The sequence below is a fragment of the Chelonoidis abingdonii genome, chromosome 7 (assembly GCF_003597395.2).
Source record: "Chelonoidis abingdonii isolate Lonesome George chromosome 7, CheloAbing_2.0, whole genome shotgun sequence".
In the NCBI taxonomy this organism is placed as follows: domain Eukaryota; kingdom Metazoa; phylum Chordata; order Testudines; family Testudinidae; genus Chelonoidis; species Chelonoidis abingdonii.
The window spans coordinates 111,899,533-111,913,523 of record NC_133775.1 but is presented as its reverse complement, the minus strand read 5'-3'; the positions used below and the strand labels follow the sequence as shown (position 1 = coordinate 111,913,523).

Genomic DNA, 13,991 nt, shown 5'->3' with positions numbered 1-13,991 from the left:
AGCCAGCCTCAAGGATGAAGTGTGGGACATAGCGGCAGACACAAAATTTTGGAAACATATTACCGGGGAAGGCAAAAATGGAGGCAGAGATTTGTTATCAATGTGAAGTGTAAAACTAGCTTCAACTTAGCTTTCCCACAGACGCAATTATAACAGCACAGAAGAGGTAAAGACAAAAAGCAGTAGGAGAGAAATTGAAAGACATCCCCCAGGGTCTCTAAGCAGGAACATTAGAGTACTGATCTCCTATGATACTGATCCACTTTGATAGGTACATTAATACACACACTGCTGTAAACCTGAGTTATCTGCTGTTTGAAATAGTTGGATAGGCCAAATGCAGCTTGGCCTAACCTTATTCTCCACCGTTCCATCATCCACTCTGTAGTGAGCTCCACAGTTATTTAAGGAGTGGCACGGACTTTACAGCAAGAGGGGCATCAATTAGAACACAATATCTACCTTTGGGGGGTGAGGGGGAAGAGGATGGGAGAGGGAAGTAAGATAATGAAATGTGCTACTCTGCCATCAGCCTGCACTTACTGGAAATGATTTCAAAGCCATCCCAGAAGTCACGCACTTTCACATCTGAAATTATGGCGCAGTTCCTGCAGTTCACCAGATCAACATCCTGGTCTCCAAATTCTAGGCTGAAGGCCTCTGGTTTCCAGAGCTCTGACTTCAGCTTCTTATGGACTCCAGAGACCAGCACAGGCTGGGGAAAGAAAGCAAGTGCTCATTCCAAGATTTGCCAAATTTATTGCACATTCAGCCAAATCTCTCACTCTCAAGAGCTGGGATATTATGACTACCACCACATAGAAGCAGCACCTGAAATCAGCTTCCTTTTACATATAAATCCAATCCTTGCACATCAAGCAAAAAAAACTATTAAGAGGCAAAGTCAGCAAATCAAATTTCAGTTTCAGACAATGTGCAGCTATCCTTGGAGGTTAGTCTGATTCCACATCCTCCCCATCCCAAATGGATCTGAGGAAGCAATGTACATGTAACTAGATAAATCTACACTTGTAACCTAATGGCATCTGTTGCTATATGTTAAGAAACATTCCTCTCAAACAGTCATATGGAATGACAAAATTCAACGCTGTTCTATACCCTCCCTCATACTTCACACAAAATTGCTCAGTCATTGACCTTCAAGAGCAGAAGTAGAAGAGCTTAAAGTAGCCCATAGGCTATAAGTACAATACTACTTTCAAAACACCTGCACCAGAGTGTCCAATGAGAAAACTTGCCTATTTATTTTCTCTTACCTGGCCCTGTTTCCAACACTCCCTGAAGATCTTCCAGTTGTTTTTGTTGCTAGGGTCATGAAGACACAAGAGCCTTCCATCACAGAGCCAGGAATGGGAGGTGTGTGGATCCAGCACATTTAATCCCATTACCATTTCCTTCACCTCTCTCTGCGTATCAGCCAAGTTACTTGCTCGTTTTGCAGCATCAGATGTCTTCTTATTCTCCACCACAGAAGCAATTATATGATCCAGGAAGTTGGGCAGACTGGCTTTGCTCTTGGCCCCCTGGAAGATAAAACCCCAAAGGACAAGTTTAGTTTTACATAAACTTACTTAAGGATAACTCTGTTACATCAAAGAGATGTTCTCCTTGTGCAAGTTCCTTTCTGTCAAGGAAATTCCGTTAGCAGAAGAACCAGTGAACAAATCAGTACAAGGTTAGGAATGCCATGGACTGTCCTCTACAGTTAGGGCTTGTGTGTATTTGCATTAATGGTGCTCAAACTATAACAAAAAAACTGTAACCTTGTTACTAGAACTTTGCTGATTGCACTCCAAACCATTTGGACTTGCTGTTCAATTCACTGGAAAGTTTTTGAGGCAAGGCAGATGCAAGTGAAACTGAAAGAGGCTGTAAAAGTTGTGAATTTTAATAAAGGAAAGTCTAGTACAGGCCTCTTTGATATCTTACATAAATAAATGGGTACATGACATTGGCCATTCCCACTCCATATTGAACTTCACTGGCTTTCATGTAGCAAATTTTTTAATTGACTGTTTGAGCTCAGAGAAGCAACAATAGATTTTTCTTGATGCATTTGGCTCTACTCTTGTGAATATTTCACTGACCAGCACTGGCTTGCTCTGAATGCTTCTCTTCAAGAGCAGAATTTTGTGACCCTCATTGCTAACTGTCAGGGGGGCCTGGTTCAGTACCTGCATGGAAAAGGTTGAGAACCACTGTTTTAACCATATGGATATGGCACTTAATCTTAACTGTGCCCTATCTGTGCATTTCAAGAGCAGCAATGAAAACTGCCAATTCTCTGAGGAATACGAAGAAACCATAACGCACCTCATCACAGTGTTGCTATGGAGAGTATGTGGAAAAGGAAAATGGGGTGAGTATAGGACTTTCCTTCCTGACCCATGAAGCAATCCCTTTGCTTTGAAGCATGTAATGATCACCTGCATCATCTTAGTCTGCAAAACTACATATATTCTTAGTGTCAATATTTTCAGAGCCTTTTAAAAATCTATTCACAACTATTGGCCTTGGTTTTCTGTGGCAATGAACGCCTCTCCCTTTTAACACATTCCATTCTTCTCTCCACCAATGGCAAACAACTTAAGTTGTGAAGATCCTATCTTCCCTAACTGGTGCAAAGTTCAAGTATCCTACTATAAATATTAAGACAGGCACTATATCCTTGTTCTTCAGTTGCATTATCTGTCTGCCACCAGCTATCAGCATAATTTGAGTACCGTCCACATAAAAAAATCAACAGCAACAGCTAAGTCCCTAGTGGATTTCATGGAACCTCTGGCTTTTCTTTTTGGAGTAAAAAGTCCAGTTGGAGTAGCATTTTTGGTTTTGATTGTTTAGGTTTTCTTCATTAATTTTTTTGGGGCAGAGGTTTGTTGGAGTTGGGGTTTTTTTTAGTAGAAGGGTGTGCGTCAATGGGGTGTGTTGTTCTTTGGAAAGAAAGGTGTTTTTAAAGAGGAAAGTTTTGCATTGTTTCTCATGACACTCAGACTCTAGGTTTACCTCATCACCTCTAGAAGTTCGCCCCATAGCTTGATCCCCACAACCAACACCAGAGATAAAATGGACTGAAATAAAGCAGGACCTCTGAGAAAAGACTGCTTCTAAACCAAGCTTTTATGGGGAAGCAGTACCTAACTAACTGCTTCCTCCCTCACAGAATTTCTCCATGACTGCACCAGATGAAGCCCCATAAAACTAACAACTGTGTTAAATCTTACAGCTCTTTTGAAAAATAATGCTTTTGTTTCTACCACACGTTCCAAAATAATTCTGTTCAAATATAGATAAAACTGATAGACCCTAAGGAATTCCCCTTAGAACAGCCCCCTTTGCAGGAAAAAAGGCAGGAAAGACAACATTACTCACCGTGGAAGCTGCAGAAAAGACTGGAGGAAAAGGAATTCCTGTATCTAGTGGGACCTGGGGCAGCTTTCCTGGCCCAGAGTGTAGCAGATCTCTGAGACTGGAGCCTTCAGCTTTGTTACTAGATGCAACTGGGCCCAACAAGAGACTATTAAACAGTTTGGGGGTTAATGGAGAAACCTTTGTACTGGAGTTGAAGGAATCCAATCCAAACGGTGAATGGGATTCTTTATTGAGCACCGATCTCAGGGATCCAGCTTCTGTAAGGAAGATAAATCACAAATGGGTGAGACAATCATTAAAGATCCACAAAAGGGAAAGTCCAATGGAGATGACTGTCTAAGTATTATCCTCCAGTATAACATGGCTATAATCCTATGACAAACCACAGTTCAGTTTACCTGGATGTTAAGGCTCAAGAACAATATTCGACAATACTAGATGAGACACTGAGGCGTCTTTTGTAAACTTAAGCATCCTGTTCCAGCTAATGCCTCACCAACAGCCTTAATACATCATGGTAGGTTAAGAATTTGAAGGGTCCAGTAGACCCTTCCAAATTAGTTCTGGATTCTTCAGAACGAACACAGAACCCTTTTGCACGATTTTAAATGCAGTAGAGAACACTACTGTTGATTAGGCCTATAGAACTAAGGAAGCATTTGTGAACATGAAATTGAAAAGCGAAAACAGAAGAGATTTTCTGGGATTGTTAAAAAAAGTCTATCACTGATAACCATGAACAAAATATAAAATTGTGTGCTATAATTCCTGTACTTCTAGCTATGTACAGTATAGAAGAGCTAGCCCACTCTGTCTTGAATGTAATGCTGCCTTTGTGAATAGGTCACACTCGACAGTTATATCCTGTAAGACATATTTCTGCAATGAAAGTTTTCTTTCCTGATGTTTAGTTGTGTGTGTGTTTTTCTTTTTTTTAAAATCTTCAGCTGGAACACCCCTTCCTTAAGCATACCTTCAACCTCTAGGTGCTTAGGAAATGCACTCCTTATATTGCAAGCCAAACACGAAAATTAATTTTAGTTACTTTATGGAAACTAGTGCTATTCTTATCTGAAGTGAATGTTAATCAGACTTTACATCAGGAGATCATTTCTACATACTCTCACAGAAAAGACACAGCATATATAACAGAATGGGTACTGGATAAATATGCCCACCCCTCCAGCCTCCCTCCCTGCTCCCATATCCCTCCAGCTCCTGCATGTATGTTACTTCACAATCTCTTTCAGGAGGTTTCTACATGGTTAACCCCTATTTAAAAAAAAAAAGATCCAAAGAGGCAAGTGCAGAGGAACAACCCTGGTCTTCCCTAAGCACTAGGGACTCCCTCTCAAGATGGTAAACAAACAGCACTCCTTTGCTCCCAAACTTTAAGGGGGAGATCTTTTCCTTACCTTTTGTTTCTTCTTTTGCTTTTTGTGTTGCTAAATCTGCAAGCCAGTGCAAGGCTGATGAGGGGGATGTTTCTGGACACAGTGGCCTGCTAGATTTTGTTTCAGTGGGGTTGCTCAGTGGTGAGGTCTCTGTTTTCGCAGACTCCTCAGTTCTTCCATCTGTGGCCTCAGGTTTAGGATCAGCGTCCATTTCTAGCTGCCCCAATCCTACTGCCCCTGCCCCACTGGAGAAGGTGCCCTCACTTCCAGAGGCTGATGCACCAGGATTTATACTGGGAAGCTAAAAACAAAAAAAAGATATCACATGCTGCAGTCAAATGCTGACTTTGGGAAGGGAATTACATTTTTGATGGACCGGGGGAAAAAAAAAAAAAATTAACCGGACAACAACAATATGACACAGTGATAATCTATTACAAGGAAGGGCTGTGAGGCTGGTAGAAGGCTTAATATGTTTTATCTTAAAAGAATGTGGAGATTATTGATTTTCTAACTCCAAAGGCATGAAGATCCTTGAAATGGCTTGAAGACCTTCATGATTTGAATGTTCAGTGACCAATCAGATCTGTACTTTTATGAATGCATTTTTGGAAGTGAACATAATGTAATGTACAACTTTTTTTTTTTTTGTCTCCACTGCTCCAGCTCTCAGAATGCTATTTTATACTGTTAATCTGGGGCAGGCCTGCATACATCCATCTCTATCACCTAGCACAGTGGAGCCCCAATCCCAATAAATATGGAGATTGTGGAGAGTTAAAAAGGGCAAAGTAACATTGAAACCACCCCCCTTTTTTTTCCCCCTTATCCACTCATCAGCTCTTGTCACATGTTTAAACAGTCCTTGCTGTAAAGAGCTCACAGTTTATCATATGCCAAGGACAATGGGGTTCTGATACCTAACTGGTCTTTAGTTGCTACATAACACATGAGGATATATTTATGAGCAGTCTTTCTGCATTACTTCGTGTTTTTATTTTATGGAACAGGCATCTCGGGATAGGTGCCCATAGTCCCATTTTAGAAATCTGAATAAATATTTCATACTGGCAATAAAACATAGGCACATAAGAAATGCCAGACTAACCAGATCCACACACTTCATCTAATCCAGCATCCACTGATTTAAACAAAGGCATTATAGGATTTTCTATACTATTCTCAATCCCATTCCATTCCTGCAGCTGCACACTGAGCAGGGGTTTTCATTAAGTGAATAGGAAATAATAAACGCCTTTCTCTTATATAGTATTTTTCATCAGTAGATCTCAAATCACTTTACAAAGGTAAGCATCATTATCCCCCCAGTGGCCAAGTCAGGAATAGAACCCAGGACTCCTGAGTCCCAGTCCAGTGCTCTATCCATGAGACCCTATTGCCTCTTCACTGAGCTCTACAACAGGGGTCTCAAACATGCGGCCCGCAAAGTTATTTTGTGTGGTCTGCAACCTCCTCACAGCCCCCCTGCCATCTCCCAGTACCTCACCTTTATTGCCCTGAGCCCCCTGCCACACCCCTCTTGCACCCCAAACCACTACCCTGAGCCCCCTGCTGTACCCTGACCCCCCTGTTGCACCCCGCACCCCTCCTGCACCCCCCTGGGGCAGGGAGGGGGCGGAATTGGGGTGGGGATTTCAGGGAAGGGGTTGAAATGGGGGCAGGGAGGGGTGGGAAGAGGTAGGGCAGGGACTAGGCCTCATGGAAGGGGTGAAGTGGGGGCAGAGCTGAAGGCCGCAGGGGGGAGGTGTCAGTAATGTGGCCCTCAGGCCAATATACTAGTCCTCATGTGGCCCTTGTGGTCATTTGCGTTTGAGACCCCTGCTCTACAATGATACCCAGGTCCCTCTCCAGAGTTATTTAGTTTTAGAACCTTGTAAGGTCCATTGCAGTTTAATTTTTTCCCTGCATCTTGCAGACACTGAGCTTCATTTGTCATCATGCTGCCTATTCACCTAGAGTGGTTAGGTCTCAACTTCCTAACAATCTTCTCAGACTTATTTAAATAACTATTACAAGGAAATTTTGCTCTCTCACTTCCCTTTTTCGATCATTAATAAAACGTATTAAACACTGGACTTATTATATAACCTTGTGGCACCCTGATGTTAATCTTTTGCCAGGATGAAAATTAACTATTTAATTCCACTCTGACTTATGACAGTACTGTAGCTTATTTCTCAGTAATGATTATTTTCCTTGGCTGTCTCTTGAGTGGGACTTTATCAAAGGTTTTTTGAAAGTCTAAATAGTTACCATCAACCGCTTCTCCTTTATCCATGACTGTATTGAAAGAGTCAGAGAATTCTAACTGATTAGAGAGAGAGAGTTTTTCTTTACAGAAACTGTGCTAGTTAGACTATTATATCATGACTAAGGCTGCGAGTTTGTCACGTAGGTCAAGGATTCCATGACTTTCTGTGACCTCTATGACTTCCGCATCAGCCAGTGCATCTGGCCCGGGAGCCGCCCATGTAGCTCAGGCAGCCTTTGGGCCAGTTGCACCGGCCACTGCTGGGGCAGTCTCGAGCCATCATGCTCCCCTCCCCCAGCAGCAGCATTAGTTTGAGTGTAGGAGAGGGCAGGGGCATGGGATGGGGTGAGGACTCTGGACAGCGCTTACCTTGGGGGGCTCCCCAGAAACAGCAATATTCCTTAGCTCTTAGGCAGAGGTGTAGCCAGGCAGCTCTGCATGCTGACTCTGCATCCAGGCACTGCCCCTGCAGCTCTCATTGGCCGTGGTTTTCGGCCAATGGGAGCTGTGGAGCCAGTGCTTGGGGTGAAGGCAGCACGCAGCGGTGCCTGGCCACGCCTCTGCCTAGGAGCTGAGAGATGAGGATGTCGCCGCTTCCGGGGAGATGCAGAGCCAGATAGGAAGCCTGCCAGTCCTGTCAACTATCCCCATTCCTCCCCAGCACCAGCGGAGGTCCTGGGCTGTGCGCTGCCGCCCCGCTTCCTCCAAGCACCCGTGGCACCCCCAGGCAACCCCCTAAGATTTAGTCAGGGGTATATAGTGCAAGTCATAGATGGGTAACGAGCTTTGAATTTTTGTTTGCTGCCTGTGGCCTGTCCATGATGTTTACTAAAAATACCCGTGACTAAAACATAGCCTTAAATCATAACCAATAAAACATTATACTATTCTATTTTTAATTATTGTTTCAATCAATTTGCGAAGTATAGATATAACACTTACTAGTCTGCAATTCCCCAGGCTGCTCTCAGACATTTTTCTTAAATACAGGTACAACATATTTGCCACCCTCCAATCCTCTAGGACTGTAGCTGTTTTTAATGAGAGATTACATATTTTTGCTAGGTGGCCTGGTGACTTATTTTAAATCATCCATTTGTTCCAGCACCTTTTCTTCTGACACCTCAGTCTCTGATAGTACCTCACCTTTATTGCCAGAAAAGAGCAGGTTTGAAGTAAATATCTCTAATATGCACTGAAGAGAAGACTGATGCAAAGAAATCATTTGGCTTCTCAGCAATATCCTCATACTTTCTGGCACTTCTAAAACACCTCTCACATTCCCCTGATGTAATTTATACTCATGTTTAATGATTTCACTAGGGTCAGATATTCAAATGTGGAAGGATTTGTTTGGCTCAAATAGCACCTCTAATGTACCATTTAGCCATAATGGTTTATCCCTTGGCTTCTTCATTTCCTTTTTGTTCATCAGTACACATGCCTTTTGAGACTTACTGTTTTTATAAGTAGCATCTATGCCACCTCAAAGAAAAGGAAGTAAATAGTCTTTTTGATTAACCTTCTCATTTTATTGAAGTCTCTCTCAAAATTTAGTGTCATTCTTTGATACTCTTTCTCCCCCTAGGATGCTGAAACTACCTAATTATAATGTAGTCATCACCACTTAGTGGCTCAAGCTACTACTCCTTCTTGAATTAACTCATTTGTGTTACTTAGGATTAAGTAGAGAATAGTGTCTTCTCTTGTGTGTTCTAGAACTGTCTATTCCAAGAAGCAGTCAATCATTTCAAGTGTCAAGAACTGTTTCTCAAAACTTTGTCCTGCTGTGCTATTTTACTGCTTATATGTGGATGTTTGAAGTCCCCCATCATCATCATCATCCTGCTAATTTCACCAAAGAGACAGCAAAATCTATGCATATGTCAAGTCAGCATAATATTTCAGAAAGCCATGAGAAATAAAGGAAATGCATTATGGCATATTCCCCATTGTACTTTTCCTTCAAGGTTTTGGCAGAGATATCATAAGTTTTACCATAACTTCTAAAGAAGAAATAACAAGCCTAGCACAGACATCCAGCTAGCAAAGATTGGGCCCGACATGCTTCTCACCTCAACAAGTTTCTGGGTGCCAGCAGTAGCGATGCTCTGCGATAATCCTGACTGAGTAAAGACATCCAGTAGAAGCCACTGAGATTCTAAGCCCCATGTTATACAGAGGTCAGACTAAATGATCTAATGGCCCCTTTTGGCCTTAAAATCTATGAATGCAATATCCAGAGTCCACAAAGGTGAAGCACAGGAATTCTATCCACGGATTCCCAGCTCACATACCTGTGACATCCCATTTGTGACAGCAGGTCTCAACACAGATTTGTTTTGTCGGTTAATACATGGACAGTTGGCTTTAATTCCCCATTTGCCTCTGGCTGCATGCACCATGTCTCCTATATTGTAAAGGGCTAGGAAGAAAGTTACAAGTTTTAATATATATACCCATAAAAACTATGAAGTGAGGCCTTGACTGAACTTCAGGACCAGTTTTTCCTCCTAGTCTAGTCACAACAAGAATCCTAAATTTTAAGGTTTCATGATCAAGATACACGTGTTAATCTGATGGTGCTGCATAACTATGCATGCATAGCACTGGCTTTCAAAATCCAGAGACGTCAATATAACACTGAATACTTATTTTCCTTCAGAGGACAAGAGCACTAGTACCGTCCTCACAAATTAAACTGCATTTGGTTCATATCTTTTGAAAAGACTTCTGAAAATTAAAACAAGAGTCATGTGCTTCATGTCTGCAAATCTTAGGAGCAGCATATTGGAAATGTTTTATCACCTTGTATTAGCAACTCATTCTTATCTGCACTATTTTCATCTTTTTCTCCCCACCTTCCTCCAAGAGAATGTCTCCCCCCACCATATTACCGCCTCCCTGATCCCTCTCAAATAAGGAGACAACTAGAAAACAAAACTATCACACTGCCTCCTCTCCTGCCTCCCAAAATAAGGAAGAAGATATCTGGAAACCAGAAGGAAGCAGTTCAAGTATTACCTGTTCCAGGGATGATCTGTGTTGGCATAAGATTCTCCGGTTCATGGGACTGCCCCTTTGCACACTTCAACCATGAGAAAACCTCCTCGTCACCAATCTCCTCTGTTTCTGAAATGGACAGAACCAGGTCATTTACTACCCTGCAAAAGTCACTGAAGCTTTACAGAGCAGCAAGCTGTTTCTGTATGTATTTCTTCACTGCAACAGTTAGCTTAAGTTAGGCCTGATTTACACTTAAAATTTAGATAGACATAACTACACTGCTCCGAGGGTGCATTTGGCATAGTTATGCTAACCTACCCCATGGTGTAGGCGCACCTAAGTGGACAAAAGAAAGCTTCCATCAACCTAGCTACCACAGTGATAGAAAAACCCCTTCCATAACTGTAGAAAGCATCTGCACTACAGCACTACAAGAGCATTGCCACAGCGCTGTAGCTGTGCTGCTGTAACACAAGACTTGAATATACTTGTTACTCCACTCCAGCTAGCCTAGCTTGCATATCCTGATTGAGCAACCACACTACAAAACACTCAAATTACAAACAGTGATTTGATTAGCAGCTGATGAGCTGTTGTAACTCAAACTGCTGAATCCCTACTGCATTACTAGCTGTAATTTGCTTCCTCTGCAGTAGGGGAACCAGTTGATTTGAGTTCAAAGCACTATTTAAGCTAGGTATTTCTGCATGTGGACAGCAGTCTGGTTAGTAGCAAAGCTAAATTATCCCTTGAGCTAACAATGCAGTGAAGACAAGCTCTATGTGAATATTTGTTGCTTCAGTTTAATCTCAGAGCTGCAAAGAACAATGGATTAACTACCTCCCAGTTTTGGTGAGCACAAAGTTTTGTGAAATGGTAACTCAGGGATCTCCAGTAAAAGTCAATCAATACAAAACCCACAACAACTTCTTGGTTCCCACTCTGCCCACTCCAATTCATACAAAAACAAAGCTGCTAAATCATGTTGCTCTGATCACAGCACCCCCATTAGATAGATTCCAGCTTCTTATTCTAATCTTTAAAGCTCTTCATATTCTATCCCTTGCTGCTTAATTTGTCATACTCCCATTCCTCCAGTCAATGATTGACAGCCTTGCCCATCCATTTGTCTACTTCTTCCCTGTTGTGCCTTACACAGAATGCCTTTTTTGAACTGATTTGCAAAGCAGCTATCCTTCCATCTTCAAATCTCTCAAAATCTTCTTCTGCCATGATACCTACCAGATGCCAGCCAATTAACGATGACTGGGTTGAAAGGCAGTCTGAGAGACAAGAAGTTTATTTTAAAAGCCTAATTTTGAACCATCAAGTTGTGCCCACCATATCAGCCTATTTAACAGCATGAATTTATAGTTACGTCAATACAAGAACTAGGGGTCACCAAATGAAATTAATAGGCTGCAGGTTTAAAACAAATAAAAGGAGGTTCTTCTTCACGCAGCGCTCAGTCATCTTGTGGAACTCCTTACCTGAGGAGGTTGTGAAGGCTAGGACTATAACAATATTTAAAAGGGAACTGAATAAATTCATGGTGGCTAAGTCCATAAATGGCTATTAGCCAGGATGGGTAAAGAATGGTGTCCCTAGCCTCTGTTCATCAGAGGATGGAGATGGATGGCAGGAGAGCGCTCACTTGATCATTGCCTGTTAGGTTCACTCCCTCTGGGGCACCTGGCATTGGCCACTGTCGGTAGATAGATACTGGGCTAGATGGACCTTTGATCTGACCCGGTACGGCATTTCTTATATTCACTCCTCTATCTCCCATTTCATACTCCACTCATGGCATCGTATCTTAAACTTAATTCCAAGATCTTTTGGATAGGGATTACATGTCTAGTCTGTTTGTACAGCACCTACCACAAAAGAGACCTGTTCCCAACTGAAGCTTTTAGATACTACTCCAATGCAAATGATTTATAAATATATATACACACCCCAAATAATTGTAATTATTTAAGCTTTTTTATTAAGTGTGAGAAGAATGCTTATTCAATGAAGGTTACACTAAGCAAATCATACCTTGGAGCAGCCACATACAAAATCTAATTGTCTGCCCCTGGTGAGCACTGAAATAATTCATATTTTACTCTCTTCACACTAAGAGAACAGGCACTTCCTACTTGCCCAGGAATAAAATAGGATGTCACCATCCTTTGAATTCAGGGAAAAAAACAACCTCTGCCACAATGCAAAACTAATTACTAGAATCAGAAATTGCTAAACTGGATTGGATCAGTGGTCCATCTAGTCCATTATCCTCTCTCCAAAGAGAGTCAGTTCCGATTCTTCAGGAAAAGGTGCAAAACACCCTATAGAAGACAGCTATAGAATAATCTGCCCATAGGCAGTTTCCGGCTAACCCCCTCACTGTTACAGGTTTATTTATATTCTAAAGCTTCGGGGTTTATATTGCTTCCAAAACTCTTGATTTTTATTTATTTTAAACTGCTAAACCAGGGGTGGACAAACTTTTTGGCCTGACAGTCACATCTGGGTTGGGAAATTGTATGCAGGGCCATGAATGTAGGACTGGGACAGGGGGGTGGGGTGCGGGATGGAGTGTGAGAGGAGGTGAGGTATGTAAGAAGGGGCTCAGGAGTGCAGGAGGGGTGCAGCAGGGGGCTCAGGGAAACAGGCTTGGGAGGCAGGAGGGGTTCAGGTGCAGGCTCTGGCCCGGCCCCACTTATCTTGAGCAGTTCCAGGATGGCAGTGGCACGCAGCGGGGCTAAGGCAGGCGCCCTGCTTGCCCTGGCCCCACGCTGCTCCCGTAAGCGACTAGCATCTCTGGCAGTGGCTCCTGAGGGTGGTGTGGGGCAAGCGGCTCTGTTGTGCGCTTCCCTCACCTGTAGGTATCACCCCTGAAGCTCCCATTGGCCACGGTTCCCCATTCCCAGCCAATGGGAGCTGTGGGGGGCGGTGTCTGCAGGCGAGGGCAGCGCACTGAGCCCTTTGCACCCCTGCCCCCATGGGCCGCCAGGAAGTAGTACTGCCTGCTTCTGGGAGCAGCGCAGGGCCAGGGCAGGCAAGGATCCTGCCTTAGACCCATGGTGCCAGGGGGATGGCAATCCCGCGGGCCAGACTGAAACCCCTGACAGCCTGCATCCAGCCTATGGGCCATAGTTTGCCCTCCCCTGTGCAAAACTCTTGGCCTCATGGACTTGTGGCAATCAGTTTCACAGGCTAATTTTGTGTTATATAAAAAAATATTCCCTTGTACCCATTTTAAACTTGCTGCCTTTAAATTTCAATGCCCCCTTGTTTTAGAGAAGAGCCAGTAGGCCTCCATTCCTCTGACCATCTTATTGCCTATGAGGAGACAGGAAGAGGTTGGCTTGTTCAGCCTAACAAGGAGAGAGGGAGAGAATACAATTGTTCTCTATAAATACACTGGGAGTGGGACGGGGATAAACACATAACTCTTCACCCTCCCTGGTAAGTTCAAGAACAATGTTGGCACAAGAACAAAGGAGTATAAACTGTCCATGAAAAAATTCAACCTGGAAATTAAAAGGAGGTTTCTAAACATCAGAAGAGTGAGGTTCTGGAACAGCCTCCCAATAGAAGTTGTGGGGTGGGGTGGGGGGGGGGACAACTTAGTTTTAAGAGTGAGCTGGACAAATTTATAAGTGGGATTGTATGATGGCGGTCCTTGTGATTGGGGGGAGGGGGGGGCGAGCTTGGAAGTCCTTGAGGTCCCTTCCCACTTATGTCCCTAAATCTCATGCAGCAGCCAGTCACCTGCAGGGGTCAGTAAAGGTTTCCCTCCCCCCAACACATACACAATGTATCTTGTTGGGTTTTTTGTCTTCTTCTTCTGAAGCACCAGAGATGGTCTCAGCTGGAGATGGGACTTTTGACATGGCACCAAACATTCTCTCAGTCACATGTTCAGGATCTAATTG

The 13,991-nt window shown here is 43.1% G+C and overlaps 1 protein-coding gene across 1 annotated transcript in view; it reads right to left on the bottom strand.

The window, feature by feature from the left end:
* The window catches only part of KDM3B (lysine demethylase 3B), a 121,076-nt gene that overhangs the window by 22,245 nt on the left and 84,840 nt on the right, over window positions 1–13,991 (bottom strand). The window contains exons 12-17 of the mRNA XM_032786128.2: window positions 10,084–10,191; window positions 9,357–9,484; window positions 4,809–5,088; window positions 3,394–3,650; window positions 1,278–1,544; window positions 544–715 (exon numbers count right to left, since the gene is read on the bottom strand). Of these exons, the coding sequence (XP_032642019.1) occupies window positions 544–715; window positions 1,278–1,544; window positions 3,394–3,650; window positions 4,809–5,088; window positions 9,357–9,484; window positions 10,084–10,191 (1,212 nt within the window). The remainder of the gene's footprint in view (window positions 1–543; window positions 716–1,277; window positions 1,545–3,393; window positions 3,651–4,808; window positions 5,089–9,356; window positions 9,485–10,083; window positions 10,192–13,991) is intronic.